This window comes from Scatophagus argus, chromosome 23 (genome assembly GCF_020382885.2).
Source record: "Scatophagus argus isolate fScaArg1 chromosome 23, fScaArg1.pri, whole genome shotgun sequence".
NCBI lineage: Eukaryota > Metazoa > Chordata > Actinopteri > Scatophagidae > Scatophagus > Scatophagus argus.
The window spans coordinates 11,182,766-11,198,273 of NC_058515.1; the positions used below are offsets into that span (position 1 = coordinate 11,182,766).

The 15,508-nt window shown below is 42.6% G+C and overlaps 3 protein-coding genes across 4 annotated transcripts; 1 reads left to right on the forward strand and 2 right to left on the reverse strand.

Annotated features, from left to right (window-relative positions):
• The first annotated feature begins 63 nt into the window (after positions 1 to 63).
• On the forward strand, positions 64 to 8,216 carry LOC124054856. Of its 2 annotated transcripts, none has more exons than XM_046381289.1 (26): positions 64 to 225; positions 732 to 830; positions 1,256 to 1,391; positions 1,476 to 1,588; positions 1,676 to 1,746; positions 1,831 to 1,956; positions 2,114 to 2,209; positions 2,295 to 2,423; positions 2,508 to 2,636; positions 2,743 to 2,777; positions 2,881 to 2,912; positions 3,078 to 3,298; positions 3,661 to 3,739; positions 3,861 to 4,160; positions 4,555 to 4,690; positions 4,775 to 4,887; positions 4,975 to 5,045; positions 5,130 to 5,255; positions 5,381 to 5,476; positions 5,562 to 5,690; positions 5,775 to 5,903; positions 6,010 to 6,044; positions 6,148 to 6,179; positions 6,345 to 6,565; positions 6,873 to 6,969; positions 7,091 to 8,216. In XM_046381289.1, the coding sequence occupies exons 2-26, from the start codon at positions 749 to 751 to the stop codon at positions 7,498 to 7,500; spliced, it is 3,144 nt and encodes a 1,047-aa protein (XP_046237245.1). In that variant the 5' UTR covers positions 64 to 225; positions 732 to 748; the 3' UTR covers positions 7,501 to 8,216. The 2 variants fall into 2 exon arrangements, with proteins under 2 accessions (XP_046237245.1, XP_046237246.1); XM_046381290.1 differs by having other exon boundaries at positions 735 to 830.
• An 888-nt stretch (positions 8,217 to 9,104) lies between these two features.
• On the reverse strand, positions 9,105 to 11,496 carry LOC124054861 (probable E3 ubiquitin-protein ligase RNF144A-A). The gene is made up of 4 exons (XM_046381294.1): positions 11,080 to 11,496; positions 10,881 to 10,981; positions 9,864 to 10,019; positions 9,105 to 9,782 (listed from the first exon to the last, which is right to left on the reverse strand). Exons 1-4 carry the CDS (start codon positions 11,414 to 11,416, stop codon positions 9,336 to 9,338), a joined length of 1,041 nt encoding a protein of 346 aa, XP_046237250.1. The 5' UTR covers positions 11,417 to 11,496; the 3' UTR covers positions 9,105 to 9,335.
• Positions 11,497 to 11,680: 184 nt separating this feature from the next.
• LOC124054862 (E3 ubiquitin-protein ligase ARIH2-like) lies at positions 11,681 to 13,995 on the reverse strand. Its single transcript, XM_046381295.1, has 4 exons — positions 13,836 to 13,995; positions 13,643 to 13,743; positions 12,940 to 13,095; positions 11,681 to 12,858 (listed from the first exon to the last, which is right to left on the reverse strand). Exons 1-4 carry the CDS (start codon positions 13,993 to 13,995, stop codon positions 12,415 to 12,417), a joined length of 861 nt encoding a protein of 286 aa, XP_046237251.1. The 3' UTR covers positions 11,681 to 12,414.
• Positions 13,996 to 15,508: the final 1,513 nt, after the last annotated feature.

Consider the following 15,508-nt stretch of genomic DNA (forward strand, 5'->3'; position numbering starts at 1 on the left):
ACAGCCTGAACAGGAACAGAATGAGCCTCAGCTCAGCTGGCTGTGTCGTGCTGCTGCTGCTGCTGCCCTCCACACACAAGCTGTGAACTCTGCAAAAGTCAAAAGACTAAAAAAAACAAAAAAAGGCTTGACGGGGTTTGTTTTTCTTCTGCATCAAAATTACGATTTCATTGGATGAACATCTTTGCAAGGCTCACGAGTAAGATGAGATGAAGCCTAATTTCAGTGAGTATTAACCATTTTTTCATCTCCTCTGACTCTCTAACTCTTTGAAGTTATTAAAATTTGTGCATTCGTGTTTAACATTAATTGTAAGTATATTTTCCTCTCCTGCCACAACATTATTTTCAATATTTCTATGACTGATTAAGCTGAGACGTTCAGGTGGCATCGCGGAGAGTTGGCGAAGTGGGTTTCCGTGGGGTAAAGGAACACACAACTCAGACAGAGAAGCGGTCAGTGGTAACCAACTGCGCACTGATTCATAACACAGAAACTTTAATACTTTAACCAGCTGGTCTGAAGCGAGTGTCAAAGAAACCAGACCAGGCAAAGCAGTGGGCAGCAGCTACAAATTAAGACGAAGAGGAGAGACAGAATCGTTGACGGGAAGAAAGAAATTAGCCTGACAAAGATCTTGACATTTTAACATAAATACACAAGCCAATGTTTTCTTAAGTCATCTGAGATCAAGTTGAAAGAAAAAAGTCTAAATAACTTTGTGTCTTCAGAAGGAGTTTGAAGAGGAATGATGACCAACCACACACCACGATTAGTGTCAATGCTGGAAGCATCAAAGGAAATGAATGGAAAACATAAGAGAGATAATGGTGAGTTACAAAGGATTATGTGCAGGGAAGTTGAGGTGGTGGATGGAAAACAAAAATAAATTGTGCAAAACTGAAAGCACGTCCAAATCATATTTAAAGACTGAATTGTATTGACTGTATTAATTTGTGTCTGATAAAATAATTTCGGTGGGTTGAAGGAAAAAGTTGAAAGCAGCAATAGAAGGGGGGGGCATAACAAAGATGCAGTTGGTGGATGGAAACAAAGAATAAAAGCAAAATTGTTATGTCATTTGGTTTAAGAGGCCAACTATTTCACCTAATTTTGCCAGTGACGACATCTGTGAGATGTGACAGGCGTTTTGAAATAACACAGACGATTTAATGTTATATTGGGAAATAAAATGAAGATTATTTCTATCATGTCTACATGACTGTGGACTCCTGTTGTTCTGTCTTCTCTGTAGGTTTGCAGAATGACGCTGAGTTTCAGACTCAAACTCAGCCTCCTGGACTTCATTTTGGCCTGCGCAATCAGGGAGCCACATGTTACCTCAACAGTGTCCTGCAAGTTCTGTCCATGACAACAGAGATCCACGACAGGTTCTCCCTGCATTTCTACTTCTTTTTCAAATCACCTTCCATCAATAAATAATCACCACACACTAAACCACCTTCCTCCTGAAGGTTGGATCCGGAATCACAGACCATAGATGGAGAGCTGAGAAACCTCTTCAGAAATCTGACGGAGACAACAGGTAGAACAGAAAACATCACTCGGTGTTTGGAGATTAAAAACGGTGAGTCGCACGTCAGCTGCTAATTCTGAAATTCTTTAGTTTGTCTTCTTCTTATTATTATTACACTGGATTTAATCTCATCTGCAGTTCACCAACAACGTAACGCTGCTGAGTGCCTGGAGATGATTTTAAGAAAGGTCAGCCCAAAGGCCTCTGAGGTGAGCACCTATCAGATGCAGAGGTTAAAGTTACAAGTCGACAAAGCTCAATGTTGAGTTGTAAGTCATACGTTGCGTCTCAAGGTTTTCCAAGGACAGCTGCAGTACACGACAAAGTGCTGCCGAGGCCACAGCATCAACGAAGAGACAAATCCATTCTGGACTCTTCCTCTGTCAATGAAAGACGCCCACGATACGACCTACAGTGTGGTAAGCAGCCACAGCTCAGAGGGCTGCTTTGGTACTTTAATGTAGCAGGCAGCTGTAACAGGGCAGCTAGCCAAACAGTAACTTCCAATAAATAAATGACTGTAACTGCAGGAGTACCTGCAGATTTTGTCAAGTTGTGGGTTTTTCTTTCTCACAGGAAGAAAACTTGGAAAGGATTTTCCGCACAACATCGTTCACTGGAGACAACATGGTGTTCTGTAATGAGTGTGAAAGGAAGACCGACGCGACCAGTGTGAGTTTCCCAACACCAACGGCAGCCTGAGCTACCTGTTTGCTCCCCATACTGTCTGCTCAGTGTTTGTTCCTGTGTGGTTTAGGGATGTGAGATGGTGGAAGCTCCTCAGGTTCTGATAATTCTCCTCAAGAGATTTTACTTTGACTACAACACCAGGTCACATTTTAAATCAGACCGCCGTGTGGATGTGCCGCTCACACTACAGATGAAGGCAAGAGGAAGTAACCCTGAATGTTGCTCCTTATGTTCACTTTTTAAGATCTTTTCACAGACCTGATTGTGTTGTTCTTTGTAGAAAAAGAAGTACAAACTGTACGGGACAGTGAATCACATGGGTGGTCTCAGAGGGGGACATTACACAGCCAACATCCTGTCCAGTGAGGACAACACCTGGTATGAGTGTGATGACACTCAGGTCACCAAGGTGATTATAGTTTGACTTGTCCATTGGTGTGGCATAAATTCAAATCACACCAAATAAGATCCTAATTATGTTTCACTTTGCTGAAATGTTCTTCTCACGTGTGCAGGCTGGAGGACAACCATTTGAAAACCACGTTTACAGGTATGTTTGATTCATCTCATCTGAATATATTCTGTTATCTTAAATTTCACGTTGCTAACTTTTCTGTTGTTCCAACAACGACCTCATAATGATTGCTCAACAGTTCCAGCACTGCCTATCTGCTCATGTACAGAGGTAAGAACATTACAGTGGACGCACAACGATGTTATGCTCATTTTCTGTTTCATGCTTTTCGCAGAGGGCTATAATGCAAAGATTTGGACTTTTTCCAGAATGTAAATACTGTAAAATATAAAGATCATCATGATTGATCGTATCACTTTTTCCTCCGCTTCAAAGCCACCGAGTGTCAGACGCCCACTGAGACCAAACCAGGAGATGAAGTGAAAGAACAACAGGGTGAAGGTGCAGAAAGCGTAAAGAACGACAAGCCAGTCAGAGAAACAAGTCAGGACGCAAACGAGACGACCGACCTCGACTGCAGCGGATGTGACCGCGCACAGGAAGACGGGACACGTTCAAGCATCACGGGACAAAACAGCGAGTCTGAGGACAGGACGGTAAAAGACAGCAACACGAGTCATTTTCATTGTGTCAGATATCGATGAGATATTTCAGCTGTGTTGCCTCACAAACCTTGACAGAGATGATCCTTACATGTTTTTATGACTACCTGCTCCTTTACCCAAAGAAATCAAGTCCTGGTTTCCTTTTCCACCATGTGAGATTTTTCTTGTTGTTTCCTGTTTGTTTCTGTCTTGACTGAATTTTATTTAAGAAGGAGGTGAGTAATCACACTTATCAAGAATACATTTGTTCTATAATAGTGAATCACCTCTGCCACCTGATGACTGTCTTCATTTATTAAAGAATATAAAAATGAGGGAACTGACCATGAAATTAAATAACTTTTTCTCTGCAGGCAGGGGGGGATTCAAAAGGACTGTGGAATAGGTTGAAAGCAGCATTTGTGCCGAAAGCAAAACCTAAGAAAGATGCAGGTGAGTCACAAAAGAGGACTGCAGGACAGTGGATGGATAGAAAAGAAAAAATGTAGACTGTTTCTAAGGCGTAAATATTTGTCTCATGACTGATCATATCATTTTTTCCTCCACTTCAAAGTCACTGAAGGTCAGACGCCCACTGAAACCAAACCAGGAGATGAAGTGAAAGAACAACAGGGTGAAGGTCTGAAACAAGTGAAAAGAGGAGCGAAGCGCAAAGCAAAAGCCAACAAAGGAGCCAGTGATGATGAAGGAAACACAAACAAAGAGGATGAGGGGCAGATGAAGGGTGAGACACTCGGCCCTCAGGAGGCCAGAGGAGAGGAAGGCGGTGCAGAAAGCGTGAGGAACGACAAGCCAGTCAGAGAAACAAGTCAGGACGCAAACGAGAAGACCGACGTCAATTGTGCCACTCTGGGTGAGGCAAAAGGCAGCAGCGGATGAATGCATTGCGTAAACAAAACTGAAGGCACATTCAAATAATTTTTTAAGACTGAATTTGCATTGATTTGTTCATCTGATAAAATAACTTAGGAGGGAAAAGCTGAAAGCAGCAATAGAAAAGTGGGGGAAAAAAGCATAACAAAGATGCAGTTGGTGGATGGAAACAAAGAATAAAAGCAGAATTGTTATGTCATTTGGTTTAAGAGGCAAACTATTTCACGTAATTTTGCTAGTGACGACATCTGTGAGCTGTGACAGGCGTTTTGAAATAACACAGACGATTTAATGTTATATTGGGAAATAAAATGAAGATTATTTCTATCATGTCTACATGACTGTGGACTCCTGTTGTTCTGTCTTCTCTGTAGGTTTGCAGAATGACGCTGAGTTTCAGACTCAAACTCAGCCTCCTGGACTTCATTTTGGCCTGCGCAATCAGGGAGCCACATGTTACCTCAACAGTGTTCTGCAAGTTCTGTCCATGACAACAGAGATCCACGACAGGTTCTCCCTACATTTCTACTTCTTTTTCAAATCACCTTCCGTCAATAAATAATCACCACACACTAAACCACCTTCTTATTGAAGGTTGGATCCGGAATCACAGACCATAGATGGAGAGCTGAGAATCCTCTTCAGAAATCTGACGGAGACAACAGGTAGAACAGAAAACATCACTCGGTGTTTGGAGATTAAAAACGGTGAGTCGCACGTCAGCTGCTAATTCTGAAATTCTTTAGTTTGTCTTCTTCTTATTATTATTACACTGGATTAAATCTCATCTGCAGTTCACCAGCAACGTGACGCTGCTGAGTGCCTGGAGATGATTTTAAGAAAGGTCAGCCCAAAGGCCTCTGAGGTGAGCACCTATCAGATGCAGAGGTTAAAGTTACAAGTCGACAAAGCTGAATGTTGAGTTGTAAGTCATACGTTGCATCTCAAGGTTTTCCAAGGACAGCTGCAGTACACGACAAAGTGCTGCCGAGGCCACAGCATCAACGAAGAGACAAATCCATTCTGGACTCTTCCTCTGTCACTGAAAGACGCCCACGATACAGCCTACAGTGTGGTAAGCAGCCACAGCTCAGAGGGCTGCTTTGGTACTTTAATGTAGCAGGCAGCTGTAACAGGGCAGCTAGCCAAACAGTAACTTCCAATAAATTTTGTCAAGTTGTGGGTTTTTCTTTCTCACAGGAAGAAAACTTGGAAAGGATTTTCCACACAAAATCGTTCACTGGAGACAACATGGTGTTCTGTGACGAGTGTGAAAGGAAGACCGACGCGACCAGTGTGAGTTTCCCAACACCAACGGCAGCCTGAGCTACCTGTTTGCTCCCCATACTGTCTGCTCAGTGTTTGTTCCTGTGTGGTTTAGGGATGTGAGATGGTGGAAGCTCCTCAGGTTCTGATAATTCTCCTCAAGAGATTTGACTTTGACTACAACACCAGGTCACATTTTAAATCAGACCGCCGTGTGGATGTGCCGTTCGCACTACAGATGAAGGCAAGAGGAAGTAATCCTGAATGTTACTCCTTATGTTCATTTTTTAAGATCTTTTCACAGACCTGATTGTGTTGTTCTTTGTAGAAAAAGAAGTACAAACTGTATGGGACAGTGAATCACATGGGTGGTCTCGGAGGGGGACATTACACAGCCAACATCCTGTCCAGTGAGGACAACACCTGGTATAAGTGTGATGACACTCAGGTCACCAAGGTGATTATAGTTTGACTTGTCCATTGGTGTGGCATAAATTCAAATCACACCAAATAAGATCCTAATTATGTTTCACTTTGCTGAAATGCTCTTCTCACGTGTGCAGACTCGAGGACAACCATTTGAAAACCACGTTTACAGGTATGTTTGATTCATCTCATCTGAATATATTCTGTTATCTTAAATTTCACGTTGCTAACTTTTCTGTTGTTCCAACAACGACCTCATAATGATTGCTCAACAGTTCCAGCACTGCCTATCTGCTCATGTACAGAGGTAAGAACATTACAGTGGACGCACAACGATGTTATGCTCATTTTCTGTTTCATGCTTTTCGCAGAGGGCTATAATGCAAAGATTTGGACTTTTTCCAGAATGTAAATACTGTAAAATATAAAGATCATCATGATTGATCGTATCACTTTTTCCTCCACTTCAAAGCCACCGAGTGTCAGACGCCCACTGAGACCAAACCAGGAGATGAAGTGAAAGAACAACAGGGTGAAGGTGCAGAAAGCGTAAAGAACGACAAGCCAGTCAGAGAAACAAGTCAGGACGCAAACGAGACGACCGACCTCGACTGCAGCGGATGTGACCGCGCACAGGAAGACGGGACACGTTCAAGCATCATGGGACAAAACAGCGAGTCTGAGGACAGGACGGTAAAAGACAGTAACACAACGAGTCATTTTCATTGCGTGTCAAATTGATGAGATATTTCAGCTGTGTTGTCCAAAGAAATCAAGTCCTGGTTTCCTTTTCCACCATGTGAGATTTTTCTTGTTGTTTCCTGTTTGTTTCTGTCTTGACTGAATTTTATTTAAGGAGGAGGTGAGTAATCAAACTTATCAAGAATACAATTGTTCTATAATAGTGAATCACCTCTGCCACCTGATGACTGTCTTCATTTATTAAAGAATATAAAAATGAGGGAACTGACCATGAAATTAAATAACTTTTTCTCTGCAGGCAGGGGGGGATTCAAAAGGAATGAACTCTCCAAAACAACTGTGGAATAAGTTGAAAGCAGCATTTGAGCTGAAAGCAAAACCTAAGAAAGATGCAGGTGAGTCACAAAAGAGGACTGCAGGACAGTTGATGGATAGAAAAGAAAAAATGTAGACTGTTTCTAAGGCGTAAATATTTGTCTCATGACTGATCATATCATTTTTTCCTCCACTTCAAAGTCACTGAGTTTCAGACGCCCACTGAAACCAAACCAGGAGATGAAGTGAAAGAACAACAGGGTGAAGGTCTGAAACAAGTGAAAAGAGGAGCGAAGCACAAAGCAAAAGCCAACAAAGGAGCCAGTGATGATGAAGGAAACACAAACAAAGAGGATGAGAGGCAGATGAAGGGTGAGACACTCGGCCCTCAGGAGGCCAGAGGAGAGGAAGGCGGTGCAGAAAGCGTGAGGAACGACAAGCCAGTCAGAGAAACAAGTCAGGACGCAAACGAGACGACCGACGTCAACTGTGCCACTCTGGGTGAGGCAAAAGGCAGCAGCGGATGTGAAAAGGCGCCGGAATTCGAGACACAGTCCTACATCACACTAGAAAGCAGCGAGCCGGAGCTGCTGACGGAAACAGCACTGTGAATGAGGCTTGAATGGGGATTAGTGTGTGTCTAATGGCCACTTTCATCACGTCTACATGATCCATTTTTTACATTTAGAAAAATTGTGCCATGAGCCACACGCAGCCTACTTAACAAAGAATATCAGGCAACTTCCATTAAAAAAGGAGTCTGTTTTAACATTAAAACAGAGTTCAGTCACAAAGCATCAAAAACACATTGAGAAAACTGGAGAAGATCTTACAGACGAGGCCAAAGAGGACAAGTTGATGACGTGAGAGTGTAAGAGAGACGAGCTGGAAATAAAAGAAAAGACACTGAGAGTAAAGAAAGCAGATTTTATTCTGCAGGACGAAAATATTTACTCGTCATTAAAACTGAATGTCACAAAGTTAAAACCTTATCACTGTTGGATATGAGACTTGAGACCATGTCATTGAAACAAAACAAGTCCTTTTCGTTGCGTGTCTGTTGAGGTATTTCAGCTATGTTGCCTCTCAAACCTCCACAGAGATAATCCTGTACGCCCGTCAGTTGCGTTCCTTTGGTTGCCTTTTCCACCATGTCATGTGTTTTCTTGTTGTTTGTTTGTTTCTGTCATACCTAATGACTGTCTTCCATTTATTAAAGAACATGTAAATGAGGTTATTGATCATGTCACAAAATAAAACAAATGTTCAGTTGTGTGAATTTTCTGTAATAACTTCACAATAAAAAGATTTTATTTTTAAATCCACTGTAATACATTGGTTCAGTGTAAAATTAATGAATACACCCAAGACTGGTCAAGACTCATTTCAAAGCCAGTTTGAGGTTGTGAAAAATTGTTAGCTTTTTAGCGAGGGTTAGCGAGTCCACGCAAAGTTTAAAATTAAGGTTGGAATAAGCACATGGAACAAAAGGTAATCCTGGTTTGGCTTTCATGGGCCAAGAGCAACGAGCAGCGGGCAGCACCAGTTTAAAGCAGTGGGCAGCTTCAATGTAGACCGTGAATGTGATGTTTGTCTTAATGTCATTATTACTGAGGAAACAGGTGCTGAACCTGGATTGTTGGTGCTTTCTGATTGATGAAAATCTAAACTAAAATGATGAAGGAAAAATCCCCACTGGGTGGCTAACTAAGATTATTTATTCTATTGGGGGTTTTTCTCTTTTAAACCCTGTGCTGTGGATAGCGTTCTTACTGTTGTGATTAAAAACAGTTCTGCTTCACTGAATACCTTTCTAATAACATAAACATTTTGTCTCTGAAACCAGGAGCGCTACAAGGAATACAACCTTCTCCATCAATTAGAATTTATTTATACATCACAGGCAAAGCCATGTGAGGATGAAACGCAGAAGTAAACAAAGCAGCAACAGTCTGCTGTCTTTCTCAACTCTCCAGCACAAAGACAGATGATGTTTCTCACTTCTATCACAAAGCAGGCTGGCCTTTACTGACTGGAGCCTGTAGATACAAATGCACACACTGTGACACTTCCTGTCTTCACTTTGGCCCAGACCAGGACCAGCCCACCCCATCAGACCCCTAACAGAGCTCCCTGTAGCCACAGCTGTACGTAACAAAACGAAAGGGGAAAGAATGAAACGAGAGAATAAAGCTAAATCAAACTGACTACACACTGACGTTCCAGCAGAAGGTTTATTACAAAAACAGAACAAACACCTTCACGTGCAAAGAGTATCGAGTCGTGTTAAGAATCGTAATTTAGATTGTGAAGGAGAAATTGATTTTTTAAATGTTTCAGCTGTAGAGAGAGAAGGAAGTCATGCTCATGCTGGTCCAAATTGTTAAAAAAAAAATCACAAAACAAATGCTAAAAAAGAAAAACAAACAGAAGAAATTCGACAGCATCATGTCTTCCAAACAGGTATGGACGTTTGTCTAGGTGCTACACCGCCGGGGCAGGGATCGTATGGGTATTGCCTCAGGCACCGATCAGTGACCTCCAGGCACACAAAGCAGAACTTGAGCTTACAGCGGGGACAGGTCATGCTTTTACACTGGTTTTTGTTATGTTCCACCAGCAAACCGCAGTCGGGGCAGGCACGGATGGAGGGACAGCCTCGGACCCCCTTCACATCATTGAAGACGACAGCCGGACAGCTCTTCAATATGTGCAGGGGGCTTTGGCAGTCACGGTTGTCACAGCGGTCTGAACGTGGAGCCGGGCCTTTCCATTCATTCAGACACTGCCAGCAGAATCTGTAAGTCTTGTTCTTGGCGGCTGAGCACACTGTGCACTCCACATTCAGATTGGTGAGGTCAGTCCTCCAAACTTGGGACTTGCAACCAGGACACTGTCAGAGGAAGTCGGGGTTAGTTGTTTGTATTTGACATGTGTGGCTTCCAGGAGCGTCTCGTCAGTGGTGTTAACTTACTGTTTTAATGTTCAAGTGCCTCTTTGCAGCGTTGCTGAACAGCTTCTTTTCAAAGTGGTCCTTCTCTTGGGGGGTCAGAAGAGCCATCTTACAGACTTCGTCGAAGGACCACTGAACATCACAGTTGGTTTGGCCACAAACAAATTTGCACTCACCCTTTGATGTGGAAAAGACAAGAAGGAAAGAAAGAAAGAAAGAAAGGATTTAAGAGGGGGAAAGACTGAATTTTCAGCATATAAATCTGCTCTGTACTCGGTCTCAGGCTGGAGTCTTTTGAGACCGTGGTGGAGAGGAGGACGCTGAACAAACTGTTATCCATCGTGGACAATGAACAGCACCCTCTCCACCACACAGTAGACAGACAGCGGAGCACCTTCTCCCATAGGCTGCTACAGCTCTGCTGCCGAAGGGACAGATACAGGAAACCTTTCCTGCCACATGCCATCACACTGTACAATAACAGCTAAACTCTGGTCATAACATACAGTCACACTTTATATGTTTTACTCACTCGGTTCACAGCCTGGGACCAATAAAGTCTATCTATCTATCTATCTATCTATCTATGCTTGTATGGTTCACTTTGGTTTGACTTCACTGCTGTTGTTTTCAAAATGATTTCCTCATAAAGGTTTGACTGAAACCTGTTTTGCTAAAAGTTGATTAACACACCGTGAGCCCATGTACGATGTAAGCCTCGAAGCTTCCAGAAAACTCTTTGCAAAGCGCGTTTTGAAAAGGTTTATTTTGAACCCAGACTATGATGTTTTCCCAACCATAAGCAAGTAGTTCGATGGCTAAAGGTAACCGAAAGGCGGCTGAAAAGTTAAGATCTTTAATTTCTAAGAGTAAATGATTAAACAACACATCCCGCGCCACGCATCGCAGTCTCCTGGTTAAAAGAAAAGAAAAAACCACCTTTGCTCAACTCGCTCACAAACACTTTCTTTCCGAGAGGAATTTCACGGCACAGCTTTGTGCAAAAGCTTTGAAACCCGTGTGTGAGTGTGTGCGCACCTCATCCAACAACCTGCGGCACCAGCTGGTGAGAGACATGGGAGTGACGGCGTGGCCGCAGGACATCTTGGCCCTGAGAGACTTGTAGTCGTTGCACTCAACTGTGAGACACAGAAGAAAATTGTTCTTTGATAACTTTAAAAATAAACACGCAGTGATTCAAACTCTTGCGTGTAAATGCGACACTTTAACTACTTACAGTCTAAATCATCTTCTCCGTCTACAAAGGTCAGCGTCTGGTCCAGCGGGTCGTAACACTTCTCTCCATTTGCGTTGTGCGCGTCGTATGCGTCATATATCCCATATGAGCTCCCGTAAAAATCCTCATAGTAGGACAAAGTCGCTTCAATAAATTGTCTCGGTTGTTGCAACTGTTGCAGTTGTTCGAACTGTTGGAATTGTTGCAACTGTTGCAGTTGTTCCAACTCTTGCAACTGTTGCAGTTGTTCCAGCTGTTGGAATAGTTGCAGTTGTTGTTGTTGCCATTGTTGTTGTTGCCTCTTCTTCTTTCGTTTGGTCGACAGTTTGGCTCCCATGTCGACTCAGTGCAGACACGACTCCCGCATGAAATAACAAAATGATGACTGCACCACCTTAAAGAGAGGCAGGATCTTTTTGTTTTCCTTCTGAGAAGTCACGTGAGTGGGAGTCGCTGTTTTTTTTTTTTTTTACACAGAGGGTGGATGGCTGAAGTTCATTTGTGGTTTATAAAAAGGTAGTTTTCTAATAACGTCATAAATGTGTCAGAGGTCGTTTTGTTTCTCTGAAACCAGGAGTGCTGCCAGGAATTCAAACATCTCCGTCATTTATCATTTATTTACAGCCGTTTCACTCAATACATCACAAGTACAACAACGTGGAGTTGATATACTGACGTAAACAAAGCTTCTTCTTATATCACACTTTGCTGTCTTTCTCAACTCTTCAGTACAAAGACAGGGTTCAGTTTTTCACCGCGACAAAAAGTAACGTCTGTTCGCTGAGCTGATTCCTTCAGATGATGTTGGATTCTTGCTTCTATCACAAAGCAGGCTGGCCTTTACTGACTGGAGCCTGTAGGCACAAATGCTTTAATAAGATCTGCACACTTTGGCCCAGACCAGGACCAGCCCACCCCATCAGACCCCTAACAGAGCTCCCTGTAGCCACAGCACTCTGCATCACTGCTGGAATAGAAAGTATTCAGTAAAAGTACACATACATGTACGGGAAAAACAAGAATACAAATGATTAATTAAATATATATATATATAAGAATGAAACAAGTGAATAAAGCTAAATCAAAGTGACTACACACTGACAATCCAAGTCTATGATTATTACAAAAACAGAATACACAGTTTCAAGTATGAGAAATGTCTTGAGACACGTTAAGAATCGTAATTTATCTGCATTTTGACGTAGAAATCTACTTTTTAAATGTTTCAGCTGGAGAGAGAGAAGGAGGTAGGCTAATTCTCTTTTAGTATGGATAAAGATATAAAAAAGAAATCACAAAACAAAAATGAACATTTTTATGAAAGCATCAACAGGATCACTTCTTGCGCCACACAGGTAAGGAGGTCTGTCTAGGTGCTACACCTGTGGGACAAGGACCGAATGGGTCTGTGCTTTTGCACTTGACCTTCAGGCACACAAAGCAGAACTTGAGCTTACAGCGGGGACAGGTCATGCTTTTACACTGGTTTTTGTTATGTTCCACCAGCAAACCGCAGTCGGGGCAGGCACGGATGGAGGGACAGCCTCGGACCCCCTTCACATCATTGAAGACGATAGCCGGACAGCTCTTCAGTATGTGCAGGGGGCTTTGGCAGTCAGTGTTGTCACAGCGGTCTGAACGTGGAGCCGGGCCTTTCCATTCATTCAGGCACTGCCAGCAGAACATGAAAGTCTTGTTCTTGGCGACTGAGCACACTGTGCACTCCACAGCCAGATTGGTGAGGTCAGTCCTCCAAACGTGGGACTTGCAACCAGGACACTGTCAGAGGAAGTCGGGGTTAGTTGTTTGTATTTGACATGTGTGGCTTCCAGGAGCGTCTCGTCAGTGGTGTTAACTTACTGTTTTAATGTTCAAGTGCCTCTTTGCAGCGTTGCTGAACAGCTTCTTTTCAAAGTGGTCCTTCTCTTGGGGGGTCAGAAGAGCCATCTTACAGACTTCGTCGAAGGACCACTGAACATCACAGTTGGTTTGGCCACAAACAAATTTGCACTCACCCTTCGATGTGGAAAAGACAAGAAGGAAAGAAAGAAAGGCTTTAAGAGGGGGGGAAAGACTGAATTTTCAGCATATAAATCTGCTTGTATGGTTCACTTTGGTTCAGTCCGACGTCACTTCTTTGTTATTGGTTTCAGTTTCAAGTTCAAAGTATTTCCCTAGAAATAAAGATTTAGGGAGTTATCAGCTTGTTTCTTCTATAAGCTGGAAACTCCCACTAAAACTCAATTTTCACCATATAAAATCTTCCAGAAGACTTCCAGAAGACTTTTTGCGTTTAAGGGTATGAGAGGGTTTATTTTGAACCCAGAGTATGATGTTTTCCCAACCCTAATCAAATGGTTCGATGACTAAAGATAACCGAATAACCGCGGATGAAAAATTAAGATTTTTAATTTCTCTGAACAAATGAATAAAAAGCGCATCCCGGGACATGAACCACAGTCATGTCCTGTACATGCACTGTGCTGGGTTTTCTTTCCGAGAGGAATTTCACGGCACAGCTTTGTGCAAAAGCTTTGAAACCCGTGTGTGAGTGTGTGCGCACCTCATCCAACAACCTGCGGCACCAGCTGGTGAGAGACATGGGAGTGACGGCGTGGCCGCAGGACATCTTGGCCCTGAGAGACTTGTAGTCGTTGCACTCAACTGTGAGACACAGAAGAAAATTGTTCTATGATAATTTTAAAAATGCAGTGATTCAAACTCTTGCGTGTAAATGCGACACTTTAACTACTTACAGTCCAAGTCATCTTCTCCGTCTACAAAGGTCAGCGTCCGGTCCAGCGGGTTGTAACACTTCTCTCCATTGTTTAGATTTATGTTGCGGACCACGTTATCATAGTAGGGCTCGTTAAATCTTTTTCCCTTCTTCCTTTTAGTCGACTGTTTGGCTCCCATGTTGACTCCAGCGCATCCACGCTCTCGTATGAAGCAACGCAAGATGACTGCACGACCTTAAAGGGAGGCAGGACCTTTTTTTTCCTTTCCTTTTCACTCCAGTAACACCGTGTGCATGTGTACCTGAAGCAACACAACCAGAGGAGCTCCAGACAAACCCTGACGAGCTCACTGTTCGAGGCTCGGTGGCCGCAATGGGAATCCAGGTGAAAGTGAACGGACCCCGAGGAGAGGAAAAGGTCGTCGAGCTGTGCGAGAGCAACGAGCAGCTGAAGAAGATGACCGTGTTGCAGCTGAAGAAGAAAGTGTCTGACCAGCTGATGATAAGTACGTTTACCGTCTCTCTGCTTTGTTAAGCACGACAGACTTTTGTTCTTTATAACGTTAAATAGGCCGTGGGCTGCCTCGCAGTGCGCAAGGGCTTATGACGCAGATGTCATTTTATTTATCATTAAAGTTAACTGAAGTTAATGCAAAAGTATTTACCTTAGGACTGCGCATACAAACACAATAAGTGTGGTGTTAGAGAATTAAACCAGTCTATGTTTAATCAGCAGTTTAGTTAATTCAAACATCTGAAATACTTTTTGTGAGGAAAAGGGTCCATGGAGAAAATGTTTCACGGCGGTTTTGCATGCGTCCACGCTGAGTGAGAGAGCACTTAAGACTTTGTCTCTTCCTCAGCTGAAGAGTTCCGGATCGTCTTCAGAACCGAACAGCTGGAGGAATCAAAGAAGCTGGAAACCTACGGGATCCGCCACATGTCCAACATCCACACGGTGCTGATGCTGCCCGGAGGCCTCTGATGTGCGCTGGACTCAGAAGAAAACAAATATTCACAGAGACTCTAAACTATACTGCCAACATGAAACAAAAGCCAAATAAACAAATAAATAAATAATGATCATGATAATGATATTGAAATGTAAAAACAAATCAAATGTATTGAATTAGCAGATATCCTCTTTTGATTAATAAAATTAAATTAATTGCCAACTGTTTTTCACAATGAGTTAATCATTCATGTAATTTTTATTTATGCAATTTTAAATGTTTAACAAAAATGTTAAACATTATCGGGTTTAATGCTTCTGAAATGTGAGCATCCGTAGGTTGGATAAAAGAAGAAGTAATTTCAGGTTGTCAAACTGTGATGAGCATTTTTCAATTTTTTTCTCTGACTAACCTTGGAAATAAGCAGCAGTTTAAAAATCACCAATGAAAATAATTGTTACTTGACGTCCTACAGATTATCAGACTACATTATGCTTTTCTTCATTATTTTAAAGCTGGGTTTGTGGTTTTGTTTTAAAATTATCTGGACAAGGTTTTCCTATGGTGCCCCCAGGTTTGAAAAATTGCTTTAGGAGTGCCCCCTGGATGCTTCTATGGTAGATAAGACATGATAAAGCGTCCTTTTATGTGTCCTTCCAGTGGACAAAACTAGTGCCCTAAAGGCGTCCCTAACATGCTAGAAGATTAGCCATGGCCTCCATGTGCTTCTAAATGGTTA

Bases quoted from the DNA above. Each gene is read 5' to 3' on its own strand.
- LOC124054856 (XM_046381289.1), top strand. From the start codon at position 749: ATGATGACCAACCACACACCACGATTAGTGTCAATGCTGGAAGCATCA. The intron at 2,778-2,880 runs GTATGTTTGATT...ATTGCTCAACAG, and splicing joins TTTGAAAACCACGTTTACAG to TTCCAGCACTGCCTATCTGC. The intron at 4,161-4,554 runs GTGAGGCAAAAG...TCTTCTCTGTAG, and splicing joins CGTCAATTGTGCCACTCTGG to GTTTGCAGAATGACGCTGAG.
- LOC124054861 (XM_046381294.1), bottom strand. From the start codon at position 11,416: ATGGGAGCCAAACTGTCGACCAAACGAAAGAAGAAGAGGCAACAACAA. The intron at 10,020-10,880 runs GTGCGCACACAC...TCCACATCAAAG, and splicing joins GCCGCAGGTTGTTGGATGAG to GGTGAGTGCAAATTTGTTTG. The intron at 9,783-9,863 runs GTAAGTTAACAC...TTCCTCTGACAG, and splicing joins GGCACTTGAACATTAAAACA to TGTCCTGGTTGCAAGTCCCA.
- LOC124054862 (XM_046381295.1), bottom strand. From the start codon at position 13,995: ATGGGAGCCAAACAGTCGACTAAAAGGAAGAAGGGAAAAAGATTTAAC. The intron at 13,744-13,835 runs GTAAGTAGTTAA...TGTGTCTCACAG, and splicing joins CGGAGAAGATGACTTGGACT to TTGAGTGCAACGACTACAAG. The intron at 13,096-13,642 runs GTGCGCACACAC...TCCACATCGAAG, and splicing joins GCCGCAGGTTGTTGGATGAG to GGTGAGTGCAAATTTGTTTG.